Genomic DNA, 22398 nt, shown 5'->3' on the forward strand with positions numbered 1-22398 from the left:
ACACTCCTGCCCAGCCTCCTCTCACTCCCATCTCTTCTCCTCCGGGCGAACCATCTCCCTGACAGACAAGCAACTACAATCCAAGCTCTCCTGAAGGGAGAGGCCGTTGCCACACAGCCGCCTTTCCAAACTGAGCAGTGGATACACTGCCATTTTCTAATGAGACCATGAAATCACCGTTGCAAAACGGCTGAGGAAGCAATCCTTTAACCTACAGTCCTTCTAAGAAACCTACCGAAACACTGATGACTTAGCCCCACCAAATTCCCCACACCAAAACCACTGTCACTCTTCAGGTCTAGACCCTCCCAGCCCGCAGGAACCAAATGCCATGTTGCTAAACAAGACTTTGGACATTAGCAGAGCAGCAAACAACTTCTCATTTTACCCACTAATGGCACTTGTCCCAGAATATCCTTCTCCCAAAGAAGCGCGGACACCTCATTGGTGGTCAAAGCAAAGATTTCGTCTGCAGTCTCCAAAGATCAGAGGTGTGATTTGGAACGCAGCAAGAAACACGCCAGCAGGGACTGGGAATCCTGCAGAGGCAGCCCCTATGAGAAGGGCACCTTCTGTAATTGAATTCATTTATTTTAGACTACGGACAGTGGCATCAGCAGGCTCAGAGATCACCTCATTAGATGCTCACAGAGAGCAGGAGAGAGATTTCTAGAGAGATGGGGACAGAGACCAGAGAAAAGGAGGGGGGATTTCATATTAAATAAAAGCTAGGAACAAAACACCTGTCCCTCCGTTCTCCTCTCCTCCTCTAACGCTGCATGCCGGAGTCTCAGCGCTGAGTGGGCTCCGAGTCCCATATATTGCTCTGCTCAGAACATATGGTGCTATGTTTAATAGCCCGGCTCTGCCAATTGGGGACTATTAGGGTGGGTTCTTTTCCCAGTGTAAATGTTGCAGAATATAAATTGTAATTAACACCGATGCCAAAATAGCACTTAGAGAAAATAAGCACATTATTAACATCTGGTGAATCCTGCCCGGAGTGCAGAAGCAGCGGAAATTCTCACTCACCATAAGAGGATTTGTAGTAGAGATATCGAGCATTGGCCTGGAGTTGGGGAGTCGGGGGTGGAAGGAGTTTTTAGCTCTTTATCACTGTTTGTGGTGCTATCTCTATTACCTGTGGGTGACCGTTCCTAGCCCCGATTATAACTGGTAGCATTTGCATCAGGACTTCTGACCCACTTGCGTGAATACAGATGTCTAAACATCATACTCCAGGCAACAGAATAACGGCGTTATAAAACATGCCTGATTGCCTGCCCCGATCTAGCAAGACACGAGGCAGATGGGTATCACTTTGCCAAGCAAAAGGTACAGCATGTTTCATCAGGTTACTCTAACCCCCAAGACCAAAGAGTTAACATCACCATTAAGCAACAGGTGTTTTCTGCATACCACTGTCCCCCAAACCCAGGTTTTCCAGCGGGACGGGAACAGGAGAGCTAGCAGTTCTGCCAAACTCTTGCCGGTGCCACAGCGTGTATGTGGAGCTGAAATCTCTGCTGAGGGTGGGAATGGCCTCGCTCCTACAGCACATACCAGGCATCGGGATTCCTCCACAGGACACAACATTAAGCATTAGAGAGCTGGCTCCATACCCTCAGCCTTCCCTCTACCCTGACCTGAGGCTAGAGGCACAAGGAGGAGAAAGCAGCTTTGCTAACGCTTCAAACAGCTCCCTGCCTAACACTCACCATTTATTCTAGGAAAGAAACACGGACAAAAGCTAGGCAGAGTTGAAGTGGCTTGAACTGGACAGAGCAGTGGCTCCTGTTTCTGCCAAAAAGTACATCTGATTTGCTGAAGTGAGGGAGGAGGAGGGAAGAAAGGCGTTGGAGAGGGAGAGAGGGATTCAAACAGGCAAGCAATATGACAAGAGGTAGAAAGAACGACCTCGCCGGGAGAGCGGGAGAGAAAACAGTGGCAGGATGCCAAGAACAGGGCACTAGCTCCTCGCACTCACCCGCACGGTGTCTAACCTGAGGCAGAGTCTCAAATGCTTCAGGAGCACTCGCAGCTCAGCTGCAGCCGTTCTCAGAGGAGCACGAGCCGGCCTCACCACCTTGTTACCGGCTGCAAACCAAGAGACCGCTGCTGGCACCCTGTCCTGAGCGGGGAAGGGAGAGAAACTCAGGGCAGACAGCAAAAGCATGCAGGGGTTAGTTTTAGCAACGCACAGACTTGTGCTAGTAGAATGCTAACATTAACCTGCTCGTTAACACCGTAACCTATCCGAGCACAAGGGTTACCACAGTCTGGCTCAAGATTTACACCAGCAAGACAGATTTCCAGGCAGGTTCACACCTGACTGATGGGAAAGTAAGGAGGGAAAGTCCTCCAAAGCTGTGGGGTGCATTTTACTCCAAAATCTATCCCATCAGACCAGGCTTCCTATGAACCACTGATGCCAGAACAGCGTTTGGAAGATGGCTTCTTGTGTAGGAAATACTGACAAGGAGATGGGGACGTCATCTTTGGATGACACTGGGTCTCCCAGAAAAGCACTGCTCAACACATTAGGGAGTGTTTAGGAAATTACAGGTGGAGAAGTTAGAGAGCTCTGGTTGATAGCTGTTTTGCAGAAGACAGACCCAGTGCACTACCACAAAATACTCCAGCAAAAGGGAAATCCAACTGCCACCCAGAAACATCACTCCAGGAATACATAACTCAGCTTTTGGTACAGCTGTCTGATGCTTTCAAAAGTGCTCAGTAAATAAGGCAATATGAAAGTGATCCAGACCACTACTGATGCCTGAGGAAGTTCTGTGGAGCAGAGAAGCTGACTGAAATCACACTGTGAAAATACTTCATAACATCTCTAAAATTAGCATGAGCTCAAGGCATGGGATCTAAGGACAGAACTGGAACACTACATTCCCATCTACACTGCAAGACAGACTGCATTTAAATCAATCTGAGCCTCAACTTATTCACTGTAGGCACCATCTACCCTAGGACAAGGATTTCCAAAAGAGCCAAGAACTTCTTCCACCAGACCAACTGATGGAAACAGCATCAGCAAGAACATACCATGGTCGAGGCGCTCATGACCTTAATTTGTTATTCAAAAATAAAAAAGAGTCCTTGTGGTACTTCTCAATCAAAAACCACCTTTAAATATCTGTGATTGCATGTGTGTGACTACAGATGCATATTTGTAACATAGAAAAGATGTGATGCACTTCAACCGAGCAACACATTTTTGTGCCTCTTAGCTGGCTTAGGCTTTCTACCTTGCCAAAAATCGACCGAAGCAAAGAATGAGTTCCACCAATATCACAAAGCACACTGCCAAAGTACACAGGGGCCCTTAGGAAATACAGGCGACACAGGGGAAAGAGCATCATTAAGTCAGTTTCTCTTACCTTTAACTTCAGTAAAACAACAAAGCAATTCATATTAACCGCAAGGAAATACTCATCAGATTCCAGAAGCCTTTGAGACAGGATATTCAGATGCAAGCAATATCCAATAGATGTTTCCCCACTGCAAAGGGCCGGCTTTTTTTATTTTGCAATTGCACCTATTTGAAGTGATTGTACAGCATCCAGTGAGGTGGCCAGGAGCTGAAGATGGGGAATCCAGGCCAACAAGAAGCTATTTCATGTGTTCACGCTGACTGTCCTTTCCATGCTGTGACAGTCACCACCACAAGTTGGGAGGTTCCTCAGCCACTCTGCTTTTAAACAAGGTAATTTCATCCAAGTGCCGCATGGGGACATCCCTGATGACCTCTGTCAAGTCCTCATGAAGCAGAGGGAAAATGACGACATTTAACGCAGGGCGGTCCGCCTGGAAACTAAATGAGACACAGGTTATTAGCCGAGGAGAAACACTAATTCTCCAGTGCAAGAGAAGGGGGTTGCATGGATATAGATCATGCAGCAGTGGGGGCAAGGAAGATTGTTCAGAGGAGGCAGGGGGCGCAGCTGGAAGTCAAGGTCTCCCACTCTCCGGCGTGTCAGTGAGGAGCGCAGGCTGGGCTTGCACCCCTTTTCAGTGAGTCTGTTGAGCTGATACAAGCGCAAACTGGGCCTAACATGGGGAGGGAGGAAGAAGTTTTAATAAATAAATTAATCGTAACATACAGGTATTCTTAGAGGACCAGAGATCCTAAGAGCTCTGCCCAAGCCGGGCAAGGTGCTCAGAGATAATAACTTAAACCACCTACGAACCAGTGGCAAGTTGCAGAGCCATTAAGAAAATCAGGCCAGAGCAGTGCCAGGCATTCCCTCGGGGCTGAGCCTGGGATTGTTCTGCATGCAGAGTCTACACTCTGCAATTAGAGCACAAGCAAGTTTAGAAAGCTCAGATCTGCAGATAAGCATTTAAGTGTGCCCGTGCGCGCGCACACACACGCGTGCTGCAGCCTCCTGTTTAATCGAAGTTGCAGAAAATCTGTCTTGGCACCACAGGAATTTGCCCTAACAGAAACGCACACAAGTATCCCTGTTTGCCACTTGAATTTTGGGTTCCAGTTTCTGAATCTACAGCCTTAGCCTTCTGGTCCCCTCTTAGAGAAATCTGCATTCTCATCCTGCGCTCCCAGCTCTTCCTGCCAACATCACACCACTGGGTCTGCCTTCCACCACACATCCCAGACCTTGCAAGCGCGAGGCCTGATACGACAACATGAGAGAGGAGCAGCAGGGTTGTAACTACAGAGCAGAGGAAGAGATCAGCAAAAGTTAAAGCCATTTATACGATGTAAAAAGAGCTATACAAAAAGAGTCCAAATGCCCATCGCAAGTACTCTACATGATAGCAACCTGGTGAGTAAGAGAACATGGGGGAAGAGAAAGAGTATTAGTCAGTGTAGCATAACAAGAGTTCAGCCTTTTAAAGCTGGGAGGTAAAGGGAAGTTATGCTATAGCTTAATAGTTACACCCTTAAAAGACTTGTGACTATTAGCCCCATGCCACCAAGATGCTTCCTCCGAACCGTGTGACAAGGGCCAGTTCATTATCACTCTAAAGGAGGCAGAGTCAAACCAGCAGCATCAGTCCCTTGAGGCTGAACCAAGTTGTGTTGGGTCAAAAGAGTTCACTGCTCAACAAACTTCTCTTATACAGATGTGTGTCTGGAAAATTCCCAGCTCATCTCTAGCTCTGAAACGGCCAGATTTCTGTCAAACAGAGAGGGAACGGATGGAGACTCGGCTGCTGGAAACACACGTGAAAATCCCAGGTAGCAATACAGTCAGCTGAAGAAAAGGCCACAAGAGACTGGCATTTCCCAGGGAGACAGAAAGGATGTTCCCATCCACAAATGACTTGGAGTAGAGCTGCCAAAAATGTAGCAGAGAAACTCCCATTCTGAGGCTAGTTGCTCAGTCCTGGTGGGTTAAATTAATTTGCCTGAACCTAAGTAGCTGCAGGAGTAAGGATTTCCAGCAACAAAACTACCCAGGGCAATTTTATATCTTTCTGCATCACAGACCTGCCCTTCATGCCTCATGCCCGAGGGCGGGCAGAAAAGGACACAGCTCCTTGAGTGGATCTGGGGGCTTATGTAGGAGCTGCGCAGTTTCTTACTTCCACAGCACTGCCTACAAGAAATCAACCAGCAACTAACTGCTGATCTGGGAGGCAGTTGGTAAAGTCTGCAGTGAAATTACATAAAATACAGCAAATGTCTCTTTGATAGTCCCTCCTCTGCCTCAGCTCTTCATGTTTCTTATCCAACACCACAGTCCTGCAGAGAAAATCATGTTAATAGACCAAGTTTACTGAAGTTCAACTAGGAAGAAACAGCCATCTCCCCAAGGCAAAGAAACCTCTGCTTCTTTCTTTGTATATAGACTCTCCCAAATTAGATCTGCATGCTGCCTTCTCACCATATACAAAATTGTAGTTTATAAGCAGCCTTTACATGTAGCTATAAAAATGAGAACCTAGACAAGTTTACATGACAATCTGCCACCAAGACAACTGAAAAACCCCAATACAGTAAATATACCTTCCAAAGAGGCTGGATTTATACGAAAGGTTTGAACTTGATTTTAAAAAAAAAAAAAAAAAGAAAAAAAAAGAAAAAAGAAAGCTTTGTAATTTTCTCCCCGCCTCAACAGGAAACTGTATGTTACTGCAAACCTTGTAAATTCCATACCCCAGCAAGTTGACGCCGGAGAATTCTTTCCATGTACAATTTGCGTGATTTAAGAAAAAAAAAAAATCAAATGCACATGGTTCACTATTATTCTCAGCTAAATGTGCGTGCAAAGCCTCTCCTTTAACTGCCTGTTAAAAAACACCCTGATTTTAACGAGCAGCTGTCATAATGTTAAACTGGGATTAGCAGTTCCCAAAAGCAGACTCCCTCTGCAATCTATGCTCCTTTAGTCCTTCCCCGGAAGGCAATTCCTTTCTTCATACACCTGTCCAGGTGGGCTAGATTAAGTGAGAAGCACTTAGAGCACTAGTTCAAAAGGCCCCAGGCACGGGGAGGAGATAACAAGAAGGGGAAGAGATTGAGTTAATGAGTTGCAGAATAGCTCCTGTAATCTTCTTGACGGTTCTTTCCTCATTCCACACCTGGATGGACTTCAAACTGGATCTACCTCTGCAAGCGCATGGCTTGTAAAATTAAAACCCGAAGGACAGAGGAGGATGTCAACCTGGGGAGACAAAAGAGCTGCAGTTTCAGACATGAAACCCTGCTTTTTTTTCCAAGGGAAAGAAGCCAAGGATATGCTTGCTTGCTCTCTCCTACAAAACCTCCAGACTAAACTCATCATGATTAATTAAATGAAAGCAAGTTTTCTAGGCAACTGACTAGCAGCCCCTTCAAAACAGATCCTTTAATCAGAAACAACCACTGGGATAACAAAGAAAATACCCCCTCACACACGTATTTTCCAGCATAACCTCTGGTCCAGCAGACTCGACACCAAACCAACAACCACCCAGTGGGAACTTTTACAAGGAGGTCTCTGAAGTGTCCTCATTTGGATGTGGACACATAGTGGGCCTGGCTTCAGCAGCTGGCTGGAATCATCCATGGAGCCGGGAAACGAACAGCAAAGCACACCCTGTGTCACAAATTCCTCCTGGCATCAGCAGAGGTCTTACCTCACTCTACAGTTACATCTTGAACAGGTTGCATGTAGCTGAAAGGGTTAATGGGGCTTTGTTATTTGCCTTCAAAATTATCCCAGAACAGGTGTGGACTGGACACAGTAAGGTTATTTTCAAGTGAACAGCTTGGTAAATAGCCTAACACTACAGTCTCAATTACTTCCAACCAGCGTGGCAGGATCCAATATGTAGGTCAGGGACAAAGTCAAAAAGAAAGAGAAAAAGTCTAAAGCAAGGCTGCACTTTGATCAGATTTCCTCGATTTTAGCAAGACAAAAGAGTCACTCCCTGGAATGCAGTTATCTCCTGGCAAACACTCTCAGTGTGTGTTTTCAGACATACCTCTCTAGAGAGGCCAGTGAGTCCCCAGGACTCCACCTGCTGATAGAGCTAAAGGGCAGCCCAAAGCCACAGGAGAATCTCACCAGCCAGCCTGTAACGATGGATTACGCGCCCCTGCAACTCTCTGCACCACAGACCCCAGAAGATGACAGCTCCACTGCGTTAGGTGCTGCTCAAACTTACCTCCTCTTACTTGTAAGGAAAGGTTAAGGCAGTATTTGGGACTGAAGAATGTATTTCCCCCTGAGATTTCCAGAGAAACTTAAGAAAAACCCCACGCCAAATTCACACATTTCAGCACATCCTACTTCACAAAAGCTGGCAAGCAGGAATAAGGGCACACAAGGTGGTATAATCAAGCACTGGCAACAAAAGCAGCACACACCAGATAAAACAAGGAAATACGGTGTATCAGGAGTGGATCAAGGCCAGATTTTTGAACTCCACAAACTGAGATGAGCTTATGGGAAAAGAGGCTCTAGTGAGAAGGAAAGTAAGGAAGGAAACCGGGAGAAGCTTGATTTGGGGGGAACAGAGCACAGCGGGGCCAGAGCAGAGCAATCTCTGCTGCAGTCGCACACCTTCTTCTCCCTCCATTTACACTTCCCCCACAGGCTGGTGAGCTGCTTCTGGAGAGGCACAACTTTCCCAAGAGAAGAGAATTCAGACCAACTCACTTTTTGCCCTGTACGCAGCTCTTTCACCTACATGCACAAAAACCCTGTTAATCCTCTGCCAGGCACAGCATAAGTCTGTTTTCACTGGAAGACGTGCTCACAGCTGAAAGTTCAAATGTGGCATCTGTCTTGAAAGCTTCAGCCAGCGTACCTGAGCCAGGCTGGAAACTCCCATCCCTGAAGCATGGCACAGTGGAACGGAGGAAGTGCCAGGACAAGCTGGAGAAGCTGACAAGTGGCATGACCCAACATACATACACGCACTTTTCTCATCTTTTCAGGGAAGGCCAGACATACACTTAAAATTTGTTCCACTGGCCGTGTCCTGAACTCAGTACCAGGGAACTGCAAAAGCTCTCCTTGCTTACAGTGACTGCCAATAGCATAAAACAAAGCTTCTCCAGAGCATCTTCCAACCACGCCAAAGAAACTGCGGGTGGGATTTCCCCAGGCCCCTTCCTCTGTGAGCAGGGAGGACCCTTGCCCCCCACTCATCCCCCGGAATGAGCCAATTCAATTTAGTCCTTCAAGAGGGGTCTGTCAAGAAGCCTGTCAAGAGGGGTCCAAAGCCTCCACACACTGACTCTAAAGCAGACCCATTCCTTAGTGCCATTCTCACTTCCAACCCTGCCAGAGTACCAGCGCTGAGCAGGCTTCGTTTTCTAACCTCAGAAACAGACTTCAAAAGTTCCTGGGGAAAGCTGTTGTGATTCCTCAGGTTGCTCTTAGCTCCACACAATGAGATATTTCCTCCATAAAGTGTTTTCCTTTAAGGGTGTCTTCCATCCCCTCATGTCTACACAGACAAACTGGCACTCTCCCAAGGCCTGCGATTTCCCCTCACCTTAAGTCCCATCACTACAGCCTCCAACCTGAGACGAAGGGGCGTAGATGGGACTCTGGAAGTCATTCGCACACAACACTGCCAACTCTCCCATTATCTTCAATGCAGCATCCTCTGCCACTGCATTGCGTCACGGGGAAGGAGCAATACACGTCAGACTTATCCCGAGTAGAGGCAAATTACATCTCTCTACTGTGGTTTCTCTCTGTAAGGCATGAATGACACTCCGCTACTTCTCCTGTGAACTGAGGTTTATATCAAACATGCTCGCAGATTGAGGTTCTTACATTATTTTGCCAGCTGAACTCTGCATCAGTCAAATGTGACCGGACAACTAGAGGGGGAGGGAATAAGAACCCAAAGAGCGATGCCAGAGCGCCCAGGACATGTCCTAGGGGAGTGCTCTGCAGAGCAAGCTGAAAGTTATTTCCTAATCTCTTCCACAAATTAAAAAGCTACTGCAATAACTGCTCAATTAGATTTATTTTACTATGGAAATGCTTTAAAGCTGCAGTTAATGCTTCCGTTCAGCCTTTTACACCCTCACAAAGAGAAAGCACGACAGTATATTCCAATATTATTTCTCAGCCAAGAGAGAGAGGAGGACACTCCTTGAAACCTATTTCATGCACAAACCAATCTACCCTCTAAGGAAGGTTTCAGGACTGAATTCCCTTCAAAACACATGAGCTAGCAGTTAGAACAAGCCATTTGGGTCAACCACAGGAATGCATTTAAGAAAAGGGTATGTTAGTACCCCCAAAAGAAGATACATTAATATGCCAAATTTGGGATGGTCCCACAAGCCGTGCTGGCTTGTAAAGTATTTGAACCCACCCATAAACAACATCCCTGGTAGAAGAAAAGGTGTCTGGGCCACACCTCAAGCAGAGTCAGCCTTCGCCAAGCCCGCCAACGAATTCTCGGGTAACGCAAGCTGACAAGGATGCAGTTTGTTATTCAGTCTGTGACAGAATGATTCAGGGGTTTCTAAGAGCAGGAAATGAAACAGACAATGAAAGCTGGAACAGGATGCTAATGATTCACTACACCAGCCTAGCGATACATTAAGTCTTCTGCAATCAGACGCAGGGCCCGAGCCCACAACATGCTTAGGCTAGCGGAGTGGGACTGGTAGCTACCGTGCTGGCTCTGGGATCCAGGAAAGCCAGCAGTGTACTGAGAGGGACTTTTTCAAGGTCAGAAGGAAGAGAAGGTGCTGGAGGGATGCAAAACCACCTTGACAATCTCAAATAAGCCCTGGGTGGTAATATCAGCTTTTTGCAGTGTCAGTACAATTGCACCGGTCAGGTGGGCAGTGCAGGAGGGATGCTGGGAGGACTCTGCTGAATTCAAAGATGATCTTGCACTCACTTACTGCCTTAACAGCCCCCTCCCACCCAATCTAACAGTAAAAAGGATTACCCAAAAGGGCTTTTCTGAGGCTGAGCCCACAATGAGAATCCAGGCAAGAGGAATACTGCAGGGATATCCAGGGCAATAGCAACAAGGGAGCGGGGAACGCTTAGCTCTGAGGTGAGCAAAAATTCATTTGTGATCGTTCAGTCCTGTGCCAAACGCCAGAAGAGGGACTGGCTCACTCAGCACTTTCCAAATACTCAGTTTCATCCTCATGCTCCCACCTGGAAGCCCTATTTCTGCAACGGAATCCCAGGAGGGTGCTTCATCCCTTCAGCGAGCACCATGGCTCTCACAGCCACACAGGGCCACTGGAGTCAGCAGTTTAAGAAAAGGTAAGATTCAGCCAAGGGTTTCATGTTAAAAAAGGACAATAACAAGCAGGGGAAAATTTAGGTGATGCTACAGAAGCTTGAATAGTAAGATCTAATTCAGACTGAAATAGCTATTCCTGGAAAGTGGCAGGAGTCCTATTGTGAAAGTCACTTCAAACTAAGCGGTGATCGTACCTGACACAGGGAGAAGGAAGGAAGGTTAAGTTAGTGTTTCTCTCTCTCTGGGTCTTGGATCCCCAGAACAGGCAGATTGTCCTAAACCAGTAAAATTCTCTGCACTTCCCAGCACTGGTTAACCCTCAGAGTCACCTCAGTCACTCGCTTTGCAAAGGCATTTGCTGGAGATCCGTAGCCAGTGTGGTTAGGGGAACAGGGGCAGAGGGCTTGAGCTAGGACTGCCAGCCCCCCACTCTCCACCCCGCAGCTCTTGGGGGATGCTGCACCAGGACCCCAGCCAGCCCCAGCCCTCTGCACCTTCTCCCAACAGCTATCAGACCCCAGGAGATGACAACAGCACTTTTGGGAGACGTGAGCAGCTGAGCCCAGCTACCCACCCACCTCCCCAAAACGCACTTCAGCTGCACCACAATCTTTCGCTTCCTGACCACGCTCTCTACCATGGCTTAACTTGGATTGCATTTCTATAAATCACAACTCGCCTCTATGCCTTGACACTTTCCCCCTATGTACGTAGAATCCCTAATGACATTGCGCTCTCAGAGATTTTTTGTTTTGCTTTGGGTTTTTTTTTTTTTACTGTTGCTTTCTTGATCTTTTCCAAGGTGTTTTTTCAAGGACTTTTCACAGGCTTGTATTGTCTGGTGGCGTAGAGTCCTTGAAATCATTACAATGATAGGAGCTATCTAAACACTTAAGCTAAAACCTACAAAATTCTAAAGGAACACACTGGAAAATAAAATCTGTCCTTGAGGCCAAGGGGATATTTGCCAAAGCATTTCCCATCCCCTCTTCCAGCCTGTTTTCTGCTGGTAAGCTTCACCAGGAAAGCAAATTCTCCAGCACATTTGTGAAGTGCCCACTAACCATGCCATGTAGCTTTGCAACCCTGAAGTCATCCAAATTCCTTGCCCGCAAGATTTCTGGGGCAGAGAAATGCAGGCGTATAAATAGGATTATTTAGCATGCAACACATCAGTAAGCAGTGGGACACCTTCCATAGGTCACAGCTCCATCTACTGGCTAGTTCACAAAATAACAGTGTGGAAACGCTCGGGGAAAGCTGTTCGAAGCAAGCCTCGTCCCCTCGGACCGGGCTTTGGACACACACGGCTCTTTGCAAGCATTTAGAAAGAATCCCAGCACAGCAACTCAGCCCAAAAGGGAGAAGCAAATATTCATTTTCTGCAAAGAAGCCTCTTTGCATAGCAACAGGTCTGGGGTCACGCTTGAACCTACAACCGTGGGTCCTCGAATTGTGGTATTTTAGTGTTTCTGGAATTACCGCTGCAGTGGTTTTAACAGAAGAGTTATTTAAACAAAGACAACACGCGCTTGGAGCTAAGCACTCTGGCAAAGTTAGGGTCCAAGCATAAAAGGGAAAACATTGTGTTCGTTAGATCTGCTACTATCTGAAGTGTGGCAGCAGCCGAGCACCATGTGATAGGAAAAAAATAAATGTCATTTTACAGAGAAACTGAGACTAGACCACTGTCACATGTGAAATCTGAGGAAGATCAGGGAAGTGGATATGGATCACTCAAGCCACATCTCCCACTGTAACCACTAAGCCCTTCTTATGTGCACAGAGCATCTCCCTGAACCATAAAGGAGATTACCCCTCCCATTCACACAGAAGAAAAAAGAATAAAGAAAAACACTGCAATGATTTATCTGCCCAGAGGGAAACGGTCTTCTCTAAAGCTCAGAGGAGACCTTGCCCTTGCAAGCCTCTTGTTTGCTGATGAGGGCTCCAGATGAATGCTGTTCTGCTTACTGTGTTTCATTGCAAAAGAGGCAGAACTGAATCAGAGCCTTTTAATGACTTAAATACGTAAACTAATTTGTCCCAAATAGCAGCAAACTTCAACCAGAAAACTGCCCACAAGAAAGCTGGACACCCCTGGTTTAGAGCTGTCACAAGACTAACAGACATGAGAACAACTCTCTTTTGGGGCCAGTAGAAGAGAAACACATAATACTAACCTTATTTTACAGTCAAAGGGAAGAGTCTGAGCACCAGCTCAGGCTTTAAGCCATTGGTATGATGCAGGAGATTTAATACCCAAGCTCCCATCACCACACCCTGTATATACATCATCTTCCAGTACAACTCCGCAGCTGAAACCAGTCTGTTCTCCCCAAATCGGTCCTAGCCTCTTCTGTGATCCAAACCCTCCTGTGCATCCACGTCTGAAAAAGGATTGCACTGCACTAGATCACATTTTCAAGCCCTCCCAGTTCTACCACCTGCAGCAAACTACTGGTGCATGCCCAGCCCTAGGCCTTTACAGTTCCCACTCACATTTCTTCTCTTTTTAAGAGGCATTGGGAGAATGGGAATCACTTTGGCCCCATCTCCCTGTTCAAAAACAGCAATCACTTGGCTGCTCTCAGCCTAAACAAGACCATCTCCATAGCCCTAAAACAGGAACTCTAACCCTTAACGGGACCCGAGGAATATGTATCAATTCCCCCAGCTCAAGAAAGGGAGCAAACAAAGGAAGGCTCACAGCCTTGCCTTCCCTGCCCTCGCCTCCTCCTTCCCACCCACTCTTCATGTTTTCCCCACACACACAGCATCTGCACACATTCCAAACAAAAAAAAAACAAAAAAACAAACCAAAAAGAATAAATCACCTTATTTCATTCTGGCACAAGCATATATAACTTCAAACTTGCTGCTCAATGGGCTCTTCCAATTTAAAACTTGGATTAAAGAGACACTAGCAGCACATTTTTAGAGGAAGCCATGCTGTGTGAATTAGGGCCTTATCCACAGATTTAAGCAATGATCTAGCTCACACACGGATTTTACTGCATGTCCCTTTGCCCTTGGAGCAGTAGACAAAATGCAGTCAAAAGAAAGTCAATTCCTGACCCCATCTGAAGGCACATTTGTGCAAGGATGAGAACGGGATCACTGGAAGAGTCACGTGGAAGACTCACTGATGGCTCATGGAAGACTCCAGGCTTTGCTTACACATCATTTTCTGTATTTTCCTTCCATTTTATTACTAGAGACAGTTGCATGAGAATGGGATCTTTGTTGCTTAGGAGAGCATCTGCTCCCACTGCTTATCCTCCTCCTGAAGTCATAATCTTACGTGACATCAAAATCGTTTCCAGAGCCACCAATTACAATGTCATAGAGGATTATGACTTCAGGTGGAGAATTTGCAGTGGGAGCAGATGCTCTCTTCAGAGGAAAAAAAAAAAAAAAAAAAAAAAAAACCACAAAACACTTCAAAAATCCTGTTTTCATACAAATTCATACAAATGTCTCTATTAATAAAATACAAAAGAAGAAAACCAGTATGACAGCCAAAACTGTTGCTAAATATAAAAATAGTTTTTAACATTTCCATGAGGCATCAACTGCTCTTTGGAAAGTTCCCAGGGTTTAAATTATTAAGAGGTACAGAATGTAGTGCGAATCCATCCACAACAGAGAAAAAGAGGGAGAAAAGACTGCCGAACAGCATATTTCAGCTCAGTAAGCGGACATTAAAATTTTGGCCAGTGCTGCAATGGCATCTCAGAGGGGAAGGCAAAATAAAAAACGGGAACTGCGGATTCTTGGTTCTTTCTAAGGATCCCCAAAGCACAACTGAAATCCACCAAGAAATGTTTTTACAGATATGAAGCCCTGTGAAAAACAAACTCAAAGAAACCTTGTCACATCACAAGGAATTTACTTAGATGTTTCCAACAATCACTATCCCAGAAGGACACGGAGCCTTTTACAGGCTGTAACAAACAATCTCGTGTGCAGTTTGGTAGGTAGCTAATAGAGTCATAGGCTCTTCTGGATTTGATCCACAGAAACAAGCCGAGTGTAATAAGTCAGTTTGAAGCTGGAGAAAAGCTGGGGGGGGAGGAGCACCCTTTAGGATGCAGTAATAATGCCGTGTGATTTGAAATTTTTATTAGATCTTAACAGGGCAAAGCAACAGTAGGTGACAAAGAAAACAGACTGAAGGCGGAGAAAAAGCCTTATAGAAAAAAAAAAAATAATGGAAAGCCTGTTGCATGGGAAATATTTTGTAAGATGACTGCCACTATTAGACGATTTCAAAATGCCAAGCGTAATTAAAAGCTCTCTTTTCAAATGCAGTTCATGGCTCACGCACAAACGTTTCCCACCACGTGAGCCTCAGAACACTGCAAGGGGCCAAGCAAAATGCATTTAAGATCTGCCAAACGTGCAAAGGCAGTTTGTACCAATTCTCCCACACACACACCCCCCAAAGAAAAACCCTTCACAACAACCCTTTAAAGGCTTTGAATTGCGCTGCCAGGGGATTATCAGTAAGTGACATTTACAAGTGATTAGAGGACGAAGAATTATCTTAGTCACTTGTGGGAAAGGAGGAAAGCTTCAAGGTCAAATCTCTCGGTACTTAAAATATCGGCAGATGTTTTGTTTACACGAAAAATGTCATTTGATTTATGATGTAGCTTTACATCCAGAACTTCAACTCAGCCAACGGAACTGCAGAGAACATGGGTGGGAATGGAATCAAAAATTCATATAATACCTTCAAATATTTCACTGATTCACTCTTATTAAAATAAGAGGCTAGTTCATGTGCCAAGCGGTTACACAGTACCTATTAGCTTCTTGGAACAAGTGCTTCAAGCCATATAAACCTTGGCAAGCATGGAAATGGAGATAAATCTTCAACAGCTCCAGAAATCCCACATCAACCCCTTTCCGCACTCACCTCCGGACAATAGATTGCTGGAGGTTTTTGCAAACAGTAAGAGATTCTCCCATAAACATGTGGCACATGATGACCTCAAGGCAGTTGGCCATGAATGACATCACTGCATCAGACTGCAGAGTCCCACTCCGGGAGACGATGCAAAGCCGTTGGAGACTGGAGCAATGACTCAGTGCCTGGAAGAACTGGGCACCCGCACAGAAGTACGGCTGTTCCAGCCTGCAAGAATAAACAAAAACAAGTCAATGGGCAATTCATGCTTGGGCCGCTTTCAGACAAGAGGGAAGACAGCACATTCATGGGGAGCTGGCAAATGGAGCAACCAGTGTCCCCCACCGCCTGTTTCAGTTACACATGCGATAACCTTCTACCTGCTTGTGCCAGCAGTATGGCATAACAAACCCGACATGCAAGCTCAGACCTCTTGCTTGCTAGTTACTCTTGAACGGTGTGTGCTAAAGGACAAGGACACAAATAGGCAGAAAGGCCCTAAACTGAAGAATTCCAGCGCCCACAGGGAGTAACCCTGGTTTTGCAAGTTTTCCAGAAAGCGTGTTGGGTAAGATGGGCCTTAGATCCGACCAGCAGATCCATTCTGGTCTTATGACAAGCACAGCCTGGCTTTTGCTACCTGACATCCACTGCGCAGTTCATGTGGATTTAGGGACTTACTGCTCCAGTGCACCAAACATGATCAAACCGGTCATCTTCAGTTTACTGCCTAGAGAGAAGCAGGCGTGAAAAATTCACAGTGCACACATGGTGATGCAGAACGTGGGCCTCTGAGCCAACAGAGTGACCACAACCAGCCCTCCCCAGTCAGAGGATGGCAAAGAATCAAAGCTACCGCTCTCCCACAGGAAGAAGAACCATCATCAATTCAACCTTTATCTTAAACACTTGGCCCAGAGAAGAGAGACAGGATCCTCTATCATGGCTATCCACAATCTTGCATCACAGCCCAGAGCAGGACAACAAAATGACATGGTGAAGCCATACCTGACCAACAAGGGGTCCATGTTTTCACTAGCAGTATAACTGGATGACTCCCTCACAGAAACCAATCTGGAGGAAGCAGAACCTGCTCAGGGCCGGTGTCACCAGGAGACTACGTCTGCTTAGTGCAGATCTACTACAGGGCCTCAGAGCACTTGGGAACCCCAGTCATTGGGTCAGCAAGGCCAAGAGCTCCAAGAAGATTAATCCATTAGGTGATAACAAGCTGTCAGTCCCAACCTGATCTGGATAATCTCTGCATAGGCTTTTGTAGTACACAGGGGTATCTCAGCCACTTAATCGTGTTAATTGATAAATTCTGTTTTAGAGTCTCAGCCTGCAACTGCTGTCAGGTAGCATTGCCTGAAGAGATCCTTACAGCCCACGAGCGCTTTGGGTAATAGCTTAAAATTAATATTAAGGAAATGGGAAGCCTCCCCAGTTTTTCAGCAGCGTTATTGGTCCCTTATAAGTTTAGGACAAAAAGCACAGAAGCCCCTGCAACCTCACAGCAGATTTCTAGGTTAATATCTGTGACACGACAGCCATACTTGCAATACTGCTTTTCACTCGCTAGATGACAATGTTGCTTTGAAATAGCCCCTTAAACTAGCATCTCAGCCTGGAAAACGGGGAGGGGAAAAGAAGGTAGAAGCAGCAGAGAATTACTCAAATGAAAAGGAAACTACATTATCAGGAGGAAGTGCTAAAGACTAAAATCCTCTTAAACCTATATAAAACCTTAGACTTTACTCAAGAAAGAACAATGACAGCTTACATTGAAACGCCTGGCTGTTACAAGGAGACACCCTTGTTCGTCCTTTATTCAAGGCTCTACGCTGCCTCTCATCTTTATCACTCTTGGCCTCCATCTCAAAGTCTCTGGAAACTACAGGGCCTAAACTGAGTGAAGCAACACGGCACACCCAAACCTCCTTCCCCAGATCTTAGTTATTCCATGGCTATTTAGTCTCCTGAAGGTTAAAGATACATTCACATGACCCAAGCCATTAAGCAACTGAATTTCCAACAGCTGCCATCCCTTGGATGAGAGACCAACACACTCCTTGCCTGTTATAAATGGGAATTGGTGGAAAATGAAAAACCTCCTGAGGTCTTTTAGCCATCCTGGCTCCCTTCACTGTTGCAATGGATCAGGAACATGCACACAAACACCAGTCTCAGCTGATGAGCAATAATTTTAATCACACTAACTGCTTTTGTGATCACAGGACTGACCTTGCTGTTACTACTGTGAGGCATTTTAGACCCATTTTGTGAACAGAGCATGACAATGAGACTGACAGGTCTAACAGTTTCACCAACAGAAGCTGATTTAGGGAAAAAAGAAGAAAAAAAGCATCTTTTTAAAGTAATAACATTTATGTTCATATGGACTGGTGCAAGGAAACCATCACAGTTCGTGCCCTTTGCTTTCATAAGCACATTTTGGCTACTGTGAAGCTCCTTTATGCACCCTTCAGGATCAGATCCTTGGTAGGATCCTTTAAATCCTACCAGGAGAGGAACACCAACAGGACAAACTCTAAATGTGGAATGTTTTCAATATATTGTCAAGGAAAGAAAAAGAAACAAAAAAATAAAGAGGCAAGATTTTAATACAAACCAAAGGCAGAAAAATATCTCATTGAGAAACCTAAGGAGAACCCTACATTATCTAGACATTGTAGGAGTCCCTTCCTTCCTGGAAATTTAAGAGATGTACGTGTACACAAAGCCAAAAAGTCAGCAAAGGCACGTAGTATTTAACCCAGCCCTGACAAGCTGCTAGCTCCCAAATATGCAGCATCCACTCTTCCTTATCTAAAAGGAAGGCAGTTACATAGAGACTTTTTGCTCTTAAAACACTGGTTAAAGGGCATATCCGGAGCCCTCAAGGACAGCATGCGATGCCTTCCCGTTCTCCACAAGTCAGGAAGGAAAACACCCAGTTTTCAAGCCATTGCAGCTACTTTTGACCCAAACAGGAACGCTCGTCGTTTTAACACTAACCACAACAAACCACGCGCTACATTTCTGGAGATCCAGAAACAAAATGGAGATGTTCAACAGCAGCCCCTCACCTGAGATCTCTCAAACACTTGCAGTGTTTCAGCATGTCCATGAGAGCAGACATATAGACCACCTTCCCCATCATGCCCAGGTTGGCCAACGAAAGAGTCCGCAAATGCTGGCACTGCAATCCAATGTTAATAAGCCCAGAGCCAGTAAGAATATTAGGCAGCTGTGCTAAGGTGAGGCTCTGCAAGTAAGTCAGTTGGCTAATGGCAGCCACCTCTGAATCCCCCACGCTTTGTGCCCGGACACAAGGAGGCAACGAGTTCCGAATTGCTGGCTCGTTGCGAGGCATGGCAGAGGAAAAACTGGACCCAATTACTTCCAAGGTTTCCAAAAATCGTAGGCTTCCCATTAGAGCCCAGAATACCGAAGACTCTATCTTCTGATTTGCCTGGTCCGCTAAGTTCCTTGGATATGTCTGTATCCCAATCCGAACTTTCCTTCCAAATGTTTGGGGCACCAAATTAGATGCCGTGGGAGGCTTTTCCACATTTGCAGCAACATCTGTGATGGAGCAAACTGGTAGTGCTAATGAGAGCAGGTGCTTTAGCCTGGACAGAAGCTGGCACAAGTGACTCCCTATGCTTTCTGAGCTGTGATGGTGAGCTGCAGAGAGGTTGAGGTGTCTCAGGTTGCAGCAAGACACTACCAGGTTTTCCAGAATGCTACTGTCAATGTCATCTTCCGCTTTTCGAAACAAGGACTCTGGAGCCAGACAGTGAACGCAGCCACTGAGATTCAAACTGGTCAAGCTTTTAAGATCCTTCCCACCATTAATAACCCTCTGGATCAGGTGACCACCAGATAAGGTGCATCGGCTAAAGCTGAAGTAGAAAGGGTTGTTGAACTTCAAGTGTTGCAGGAGCCCAGAGCCATTAATCCAGGCTTTGGGCAATTGTAAAGCATCCAGACGTACATTTCGGGCCATAGAGTCCAGGAGGTTTTTAGTGGCTCCCGTCTCTGCAAAGCTACCTGGGGCAGAAATAAGGAAGGCGTGAAGGTTCTCAGGTGTCCGATCACTTAGCACTGCCAAGTACAGCCTCACCACCTCCTGATTAACGTAGCCAGGAGCCAGCCTGGCATAGAAGACGCGGAGGTTCTGGTAATGGGGCACATTGCTCTCACCTACCATTAGCTGCCCAGAGAGCATAAAACCTTCTCGCGAGCGATCAAGGATCTCAAAATAAAGCAGCAGTTTCTCAAGGCTAGTGCAGCATGGAACGACACCATATGACGGCGTATAAAGGGTTTGCTTCAATTCCAAGACACGGCTAAGAGTGGCTTTACACTCGCTGCTTAGCTGACTGGCATCAAAACCTGGATTTACATCTATCGCCAGGGAGCGCAGGTGCTGGAGCGTGGACAGCATCTTTGAGAGACGGAGAGAGGTGACGTGGCACCCAGACAAGTTCAGTTTTACCAGGTTCTTGCATCGTGTTACGTGATCAATAGTGGAGCTGGGCAGCCAATAGCACCCAGCCATGTTCAGCTGGTAAATCTCTTTTCCGATATCCCTCATCAGTTGCTTCACTTTGTCTTTGTTTACCTGTACTCAAACAAAACCAGATTCAATGAGATATATGGCAATGGTGTGTACTGACTCAGTTTCCCATCTGAAGATGGGGATAACAGTGGTTAGCACTTAGATTATGTGGCTCATCCAAAGGTCTCAGGACACTAGCACAGTCTAAGAATTATTATACTGCTGGTAGCTGGCTTAGTCTGCCATGCTTTGGACTCTAAGATTACACTTCCTTTAGCTTCTTAGTCTGTGCAGTTCTGCATTACTGACTGTGAGGCCAAATCTGTTCAGCAACTGATAGTGGAATGGAGGACAATCTCCATTTTCTAACAGTAAAGCTATTTCAGCAGAACTGAAACTCAAATTGAAAGGAGAATGTTTCCATTCTCCTTCATCCAGTTTCCTCTTTTGGCAATGAGTAAGAGAGGCTTCCCCTTGCCTGAACTTGGTGATACAGTCCTCATAAAATGTATCACCCTTCATTCCCAAGCTTTATTTTTGTTATAATGCATACACAATTTCTGGCTTAGCTGACTGCATGCCTGACAGCAATATGCACATGATTTTTTTGCACAACAACATGGAAAATGTATTTTGAGAAAATGGTAACTTTACACAACCACAGCTACAAATGGAAAGTCACATTTACTTTCATTTTAGCTTCCAGAAACACAGAGAAGATAGTTTTCACTGACGGTATTTTATATAACTAAGGGAGCACAGAGCTGTTCTAACAAAGCATTCTGGAAAACAAATGCTTTTATAAAACAGTTTATTGTTTATTTGATTTCAGAGTTCAAGAGCAGTTCATTTATGCAGACACATTGGAAAGTTCTATTTCTTGGCATTTTTTCAGAAGTCAGATTTGTCTTCATAGCTAACAGAAGAAGCAAGCTACTCTCCCCACCTTATAGTCTTTCTGAAGTAAAACTGTATGGGTTAGACTCTTGTCAAGGCAAAGCGTTGCGAGTTTCCTGCAGGTTCTCCTGACGTTCAGGACAAGGTCTGTGCAAGGGACATAGCTGAGGATGTGCAAAAGGATTTCATCTGAGAACTCCATCAAGTTGACGCCATTACTTTCCTCCTCGCTCTCCCCACTTACGATCTCCTGGGGGGGGGGGGGGGGGGGGGAGAAAAATAAAGAGGGGGGAGAAAAAGAAAAAAGAAAAAAAGAAAAGCTACTAGCTCAGAAACTTCAGCAAAGCTTGTGAGAAAACAGATACCCGAGTCTCATAAGGATTTATAAAGTGAGACAAAACAGAAACGCTTGAATCTTTAAGTACTTCCATCTGCATGAAGAAACCAAAAGCTTTCCCTTAGAAGACAATATGGAGGTAGTGCAAAACTTCACACAAAGCCACAGTACCTTCACTCGCTCTTTTGCTGTTGGCTACTTTAGAATGAGGAAAAAAAAGTTTACATTCATTCTACTTTTGCCACTTACTTTGCAATTGGAAAGTGACCGTCTCTGATTCTTTCTAAATATAATGCAGCAGTCTCTTTCTACATCTTTCCTCTAAGTAAGTGCCATCCATTTCAATAGCCTTAAGAGTTACATAACCATATGTGTGTGTGTGTATATATATATATACAAAAAACTGCAGTCTAGCATCAGATCACCATAGCTCTCTGCAACATGCTTACACCTTAAGCGTACAAAGCCACATGACTGACAGCTGGGCTCCAAAGGGGACACGAGAGCCCCTTTGCTCCTCCACCCCAAGCTGCCTTCCTTGGACACTCAGGTGACAAGAGACACCCCAGCAACCGCACCCCAAACCCGCCGGGACCACCTGACAAGAAGGCAACGGGGTGCGCACTGCCTTGTGTGGTGCAAGGACTGGACACGGCCCCCAGCCCACCCCACCGTGATGATGGCGGTTTCGGGGGGTGGCTGGGACTTTGGCACCATCTTTAATAAAACTCAAATTGGCATTAATGCCATGGCATCCCCTAAAGGGAAGGGGAGAGCTGGTCCCACCTCACAGCCCCTGTAAACCCCCCCACAGAGGCACCCCAGAGGAGGGCGATTTCGGCGCCCGTACCCAGCCCCGTTACACGGCAGCAGGCTCGCCTCAGGAACCGGGTCCCCGGGGTCTCCTCACGCCGCCGGGTAGCCCAGGCCGAGCCCCACGGGGAGCGCGGTCGCCGGCACCTCCCGGCCCCGCCGCCGCCA

At 46.1% G+C, this 22398-nt stretch overlaps 1 protein-coding gene across 1 annotated transcript; it reads right to left on the minus strand.

The window, feature by feature from the left end:
• Positions 1-3370: 3370 nt before the first annotated feature.
• Positions 3371-21326, minus strand: FBXL18 (F-box and leucine rich repeat protein 18). Its single transcript, XM_009286411.2, has 4 exons — positions 21130-21326; positions 18706-20246; positions 15626-15844; positions 3371-3826 (listed from the first exon to the last, which is right to left on the minus strand). The coding sequence occupies exons 1-4, from the start codon at positions 21280-21282 to the stop codon at positions 3670-3672; spliced, it is 2070 nt and encodes a 689-aa protein (XP_009284686.1). The 5' UTR covers positions 21283-21326; the 3' UTR covers positions 3371-3669.
• Between the last annotated feature and the right edge of the window lie 1072 nt (positions 21327-22398).

The sequence above is a fragment of the Aptenodytes forsteri genome, unplaced genomic scaffold (assembly GCF_000699145.1).
Source record: "Aptenodytes forsteri isolate BGI_AS27 unplaced genomic scaffold, ASM69914v1 Scaffold55, whole genome shotgun sequence".
In the NCBI taxonomy this organism is placed as follows: domain Eukaryota; kingdom Metazoa; phylum Chordata; class Aves; order Sphenisciformes; family Spheniscidae; genus Aptenodytes; species Aptenodytes forsteri.